The sequence below is a fragment of the Benincasa hispida genome, chromosome 1 (assembly GCF_009727055.1).
Source record: "Benincasa hispida cultivar B227 chromosome 1, ASM972705v1, whole genome shotgun sequence".
Taxonomy (NCBI): Eukaryota; Viridiplantae; Streptophyta; class Magnoliopsida; order Cucurbitales; family Cucurbitaceae; genus Benincasa; species Benincasa hispida.
In genome coordinates, this window is record NC_052349.1 from 5,476,285 (window position 1) to 5,482,759 (window position 6,475).

At 31.3% G+C, this 6,475-nt stretch overlaps 1 protein-coding gene across 4 annotated transcripts in view; it reads right to left on the minus strand.

Annotated features, from left to right (window-relative positions):
• Window positions 1–1,712, minus strand: part of LOC120070200 (spastin) — a 14,577-nt gene extending 12,865 nt beyond the window's left edge. For 2 of the 4 annotated variants that reach the window (XR_005479811.1, XM_039022064.1), the window contains exons 1-4: window positions 1,466–1,711; window positions 1,074–1,389; window positions 459–550; window positions 327–346 (exon numbers count right to left, since the gene is read on the minus strand). Coding sequence is in view for 3 of the 4 variants with exons in the window: in XM_039022064.1 (XP_038877992.1) it covers window positions 327–346; window positions 459–550; window positions 1,074–1,387 (426 nt within the window). In the remaining variant the exon portion in view is untranslated. Of the gene's footprint in view, window positions 1–326; window positions 347–458; window positions 551–1,073; window positions 1,390–1,465 lie in introns of all 4 variants that reach the window. The other 2 variants (XM_039022066.1, XM_039022065.1) reach the window with 1 other exon arrangement.
• Between the last annotated feature and the right edge of the window lie 4,763 nt (window positions 1,713–6,475).

Sequence of the window (6,475 nt, forward strand, 5' to 3'; positions counted from 1 at the left end):
CCCAAAAAAACAGATATTTTTTTCATAGGATAGCCTCTCATGCTTGGCCCCTAACTTTCAGAACAATAAACACCAAGCATGCAGCCAGATGATTGTAAAGACTACTTTTCCAACTCCATGGAATTTGGAACGTAATCCTAACGCACCTAGTTTATAAGATACCAGAAAAGTTGGCAATTCTTTCTTTCTTAGCCGAAGCTCAAGTCATCCGAGTTTAGGGTTTATAATACTCACCAGGAGGAAAAGCAATTTTCTAATTAAAGTAAAATCATAGAATCTTACATTGAATACTTACACAGTTACAATTCAGAAAGATGAAACCATACCTTGTTTGGGGATGTAACACCTGAATTTATAAGGTTGCAAAACAAGAGACATTATAAGTTATTAAATGCCCCTGATAACCAAGGTCGTCATTGATGAAATTGATTTGAGCTGTTATAGGACAAGAACTGAACCTGCTCGAATACTTAGAGTTGCTAATCTATCAGAAACTTGACTTTGCCACTTTGAGATTTTTTGTCTATAAGATTTCACCTTTTCTTGTTCGCTGTTGAAAAAGAAAATAATAGTAGACCATGCATGAGTGAAAGAACAGAAAATCTATGAACTTTGACCGGTACTCCATCAAATTATAGATATATCTTCTTTAAGGAGTGTAAGAATGTTGTATGAGGCAGATATGAATAACAAAATAATAAAAGAAAAAATAGTGTGCAAAATAAAAACAGATAATAAAATATTACAGAATAGTGACTAAATGTTATAGTGACAAATGCATACTGTCAAGCTGTGAAGAGACTACTGTTCAAAGTAAAACAAGTGACAATGCAAGAGATTGCCAGTAATTTATTTTCTCAGAATTTGCAAGACGAAACATGATAACTCAAACTAAAGCTCCAAGTATTTTCTAATTTTTGCCCATATGTTCCCACTTATTTAATTCTCGAATTTCAAATATGCATTCCTTTCCCATCCTTTTAGACATCTGCACTAATACAGTTTACCATGTGGATTGATAAAATGGTGAACTATGAATCAAATATCCAGCAAATTTACAGAATTCCGAATACCTGGAACTGATAAACGAAGGCACAGCAGTTGAACTGGCCTCGGCCAGAATGCGGTGAGCATTCTGGTAGTGCAGGATCGCATCGTCGATTATGCCCCACTCCTCCGCCCTGACGGCCTTGGCGATCTCCTCCTGTGACAAATTAAAGTACCCTTTGAGCTTGGAAGCATAGCGCTCGTTCGAAACAGGAACTCCATTAACGCCTTCCATGGTTGAAGCACCCTCGCGGCTCCGGTTCTGCGGCGAATCGTGAATCGAGCTCGTTTCTGAGAAGATCGACCCAATATAGTCAACTACACCTCTGAGGAAACTCATTCCTAGGGAAACAAATACAGTTAGCAAACAATCCATGAAGACGAGGTAGGAGAGGCAAAAGGAGACGGCAGTTCGAACCAGGCTACAAAATTTCTTCGACGACTTCATTCTCTGAGCTGCTTCGGTCACGAATGGTTGAGAAGATTGAGCTAATTCGATTTTGGCGGATTTGATGATTCTTCTCTTTCGGAATCTTCATAAATACAACACCCGGACTTGCCTATTGGAGGGAGCGGAGCGCTGGAGAGTAGACGATGAACAACTGGAAATTGGGCTCTATTTCCTTTTTTTTCCTTTTTCCTTCCAATATCATTTTAGTTCCTGTATTTGGTTCAATTTTAGTCTTTCAACCATTCTTAAATTTAATTATTATCTTTACTTTCTAAACAATTCTTTTTATATATTCGAGTTTTTACTATAAATTTTCAAAACATGTATTTTTCTTACATATGTAACCGATGGCTCTATGATTCGAATTATTTACCCGTAATTGCACCAAAATAATAATAATTATTATTATTTAATTAATTTCGATATATATATAGTGGTGAGAAATTAGTGATTAAAATTAGATAATTGAAGTGAACTGTAAAGTATGTGGATTAATTTGGTATTTTAACCTATTTGTTTATTTATATTTTGTTATTGTCAATTACAAGTCACACTATACCACCACTTTTCTTTCCTTTTGGGTTTTTTTTTTTTTTTCAGATTTATCAAACACATGTTTAAAGAATTAGGCATGCGGCGCATAAATATTATATTTGTAAAAATGTCAAAAGTCCAATCCAGCCCAACCCACCTTTGAAAAAGTACAACGACAGTTCTGTTCTCACGTTTCACCTCCCTACATTTTATGGTTCAACTTTTTCCGTTAATTTCTACACTTTTCAGTTTTGTCTTTCAGTTTTCCCCATCACCATTCTACTTCAAGTATTGTTCATCTTCGGTCACCCTTTCATCGCTGTTCAGTATTCGTTCATTTTTTTTTGTAAACATTTCTTTTTTCCTACTCAACTTTTCATTTTCCGTTCATCTTCCTTGACCATCACTGTGTTGATTGTTCATTGTCCATTCATCTTCCTCTCAACATTTCTTTTTCATTTTCCGATCGTCTGTTCATCTTTTACAACCATCATTATATCATTTCATCTTCTTCTCCCATCGTTGATATATTTCAATAAAAATGGCAAGGTATTTCATACTTTTCTTGTCGATCATTGTCCTTCTTTTTTCTTTGTCATTTAACTTGTACACAATAATATTTTATTTTCTTGTTGAATATAAGCAGAACGGGGGAAATATTGAAAAACTCAAAAACAACAAACAACGACGAGGAAAATAAACTTTGAAAAAGGTGAAAGTCCAAAAAGGTTGGGGNAGAGACACTTGATATGTTTGATACACTTGATGTAATGCAGATACACTTGGTATGCTTCAATTATACACTCGATGGATTTAATAGACTTGATATACTTGATAACCTATTGATACACTCGATATACTTTACCAATACATTTGATACATTTTATATGTTTGATACACTTGATATGATGCTGATACATTTGATATACTTCGATGATACAATCGATACATTTTATATGCTTCATACACTTGAAATACTGCAAATACCCTACATATACTTCACCGGTACACTCAGTTTATTTGATATACTACATTTAATTGTACTGATATACTTAATACACTTAACAGATCATACACTTCACTTGATTAATTTGATACACTTGATGCATTTGATATACTTGACACGCTTGATGAACTTGATATTGTTGTTAGATTCAATACACTTGATATATTTCATATGTTCAATACACTTATTTGACAATACATTTGTTTGTATTCATGATAAACTTGACTTATTCAATTGTTTTCACTTTACTTAAACAGAATAATGTATAATTGAACCTTAGAAACAAGGTTCATTACTACGCGAAGTTGCAAATATTAGAATCAATTAAAGAATGATTGAAGAACAAATGTAAATATTTAGGAGGGGTCCGTTTGGGCACCTTCTTGATATTCAAATCCACAGGTGTCTTGGACAATTATTAGTTCACCTGCTTAGAAGATGGTCTGATAAATCCACTGATGAGACAATAATTTTCAATCTAGAGGGTAAAAGTATTAAATAAATCTGGAGTGAGAGAATTATTATTTAATAACTGAACTAAATTTTCAGTCTCTCCTTCAATCCACAATCTCAAATATTCAAGATGAATTTAATAGTGATATGAGAACTGCCCTTTTTAGTGGTATTAAAAAATTAGACATGAACCAAGTTATTGCAACCTTTACTATAGGACTATAGGACTAACTGAGGACCAACTCATGGTTAGACTAGCAAATCTTCTCGTTTTAAATTGTTTCATCTACTATAAATAACTCCACAATTCAGTGATTGAAAACACCTAAAAATAATAGATATGAAGAAATTTTGTTAAACTTTCCATGGGGTAAGTTGCATTTAACTTAATTGTTGAACTTGTGAGAAGAGTTGCACAAGACAAAACCACCAATTTCTCTTTGCAAGGATTTTTGCATGTTTTAGTTTGTTGGGCCTTAGAAATAATCCCAAACCTATCTCAAAGTCTAAATGGGATGGCCATAAAAATTGGACATGGAAGCCGAAGAATTTTAAATTGAAAATCAAACAAGCAACCTGATTGGACATGCCTACATAACAATTACTTCAAGTCAAGTGGTGTAAGATCTTTTTCTTTTGTGATTTAATCATTACTTTACTTCATTTGAGGTAACTTACTTAGTTTATAAACCCGATTTACTTCATATGAAGTATATTAATATTATCTAAGTTATTTAATGAATTACTGTTTAAAAAAAATGCAGTTTACAATTATTTTTCTCACCCCCGCTAATGATTAACCAACCTCTTCTAACTATCAAGACTTCCTAAATGACCCACCAAACGAAGTTGAGAAAGAGCGAAGTAAAGAAAAACAAGATGAGAGTGTAGAAGGTGATAAAAAAAATGAAACTATAAATGATGAGACAAAAATTATTGAGAGAAGAAATTCAAAAAGTGAATGAGGATTCAGACAACTTGAAGAAAATTATAGAAAAGGGAACAAACAAAGTATTGGAAATTTTTAATAACATCATTGTCATAATAAATGAAAGAATGCCAATGAAAACCAATCACAATAATCTTACCAGGAAAATAATGCTCCCACGATAAGTCTGCAATATCTTGAGGAAAGAATGAATATTCATAATCTGCACGATGGAAAGGTAAAATTTTTATTGTTCAAGGTATATCAATATCACTGATATAACATACAAGTTATATAAGTGATACTAATATACATTACATAAGGATATTATCAATTTGTTGATATACTTACCTTACTTACTAACATTATCCTAATTTAATCACTACAAATTAATGAAGAAGAAATTGAACAGGAAGAAGAGGATGATGACCTAGAACAAGCACTAAAGTCTATTGATGACTTTATCAACTTCAACGCAATACATTTATTTACCTTCAAGGATTTTATTTTTTTTATGGATATTAATTATTCAACTAATTGGTATATGTTATTTTATTAGATTTTTTGTACATGTTCATAGAAGAATGAAGAAGATGCTGGAAGAAATGAAGAAGAAATAAACACTAAAAAAATGAATGCAGAAGATCAAAACAAGAATGTAAGTAATTTATCATACATTTGTTATATGCTTTATATATATATATATATATATATATATATTATCTAACTATTGTACTTGTTTAAATACATTTTTCTATATATTCACTAAAGAATCAAGTAGAGAATGAAAGTGAAAAATTGAATGAAAGCAAAAAAAATAAAAAAAATAAAAAAATGAAGTTCCAAATGAAACAGAGGGACCAACTGTAAGTAATTTTTTATACATTTTGATACACTTTGATAAAATATTATATTGGACATATCATCTGATTGATTCACCTATTTTCATGCTTTTACTTTAAAGATTGAAGAATCTGAAGAACAACCGAATAAAAAGGAATTACATGGAAAGGACTTAATGGAAACAAGCCCGGAAATAGTTGAAGATATCCTCAAAATTCAAAAGGTAATAACTTAACAATATATTTGCTTTTACATTTTTTTAACACTTTTTTTATTATTACTGATATATATGTTTTGGATAGTAAGTATATAAAAATTAAGCTTACTGATATACCTTATTTCTTTTTTATGATTAACATATTACAAGGATCCAAAAGCAAAGACAAGGAAGAAAAGCAAAAATTAGAAGGGAATTAAAAAACAATATGAAAATGAACTGCACATGGTAAATAAGAAGAGTGATAATTACTCTAATGAATTGTAATATTTGATATGATATATTTGTTTTATGTACATAAGCCTACTAATACACTATTGATAAGCAAATAATTGGCAATGATAGAAGTTAGAGCATTTAATATTTACTTCCAAGCTAAGGTTACTACTCATGGTGAATAATTGCAACTTTTCATGCATCTAAAGACATCTTTTCATCCAAGAATCATAATGAATCTAAAAATTCAGGTTCATTTACCTTATTAATGTCATATATATCCATTTAGTTAATGTATATGCGTTTATTAAAGGTTCGCATATTTAGTTGATAGATGAAAGGTTGCATCCTTTCATGGTGTCTTTTCATTTAGTATATCTAGTGTTGTAATTTTAACATCTGAGAGAAGGATATTTGAAAATGTAGAATATTGGGTTTTAAAACCTTGGAAGTTTTTTAAACTTTGTCTCTCGTGTGTTCTTGTGATAGAATGCATGAATATTTAGAGCATTCAAGTGAGAATTGATCTATCTTGTTTGTGAAGCGTTTTGAATATTAAGGGTTGATGGGAGTTGTAAAACTTTGTCCAATCCTTGCTTTATTAGATCATCTTAGTAATCTATTATCTAGCCTACCTTAGGGGTGGAGATCAAACTGGCTTTGAGATCTGCTGGGCTTTGAGTTTTTTAGATCTTGTTTTTCAACATGGTTCTTAAATCCGACGTTCCAAGGGTCACTTGGATACCCAAAAAGTCATAATGAATTTAAAATTTTCATATT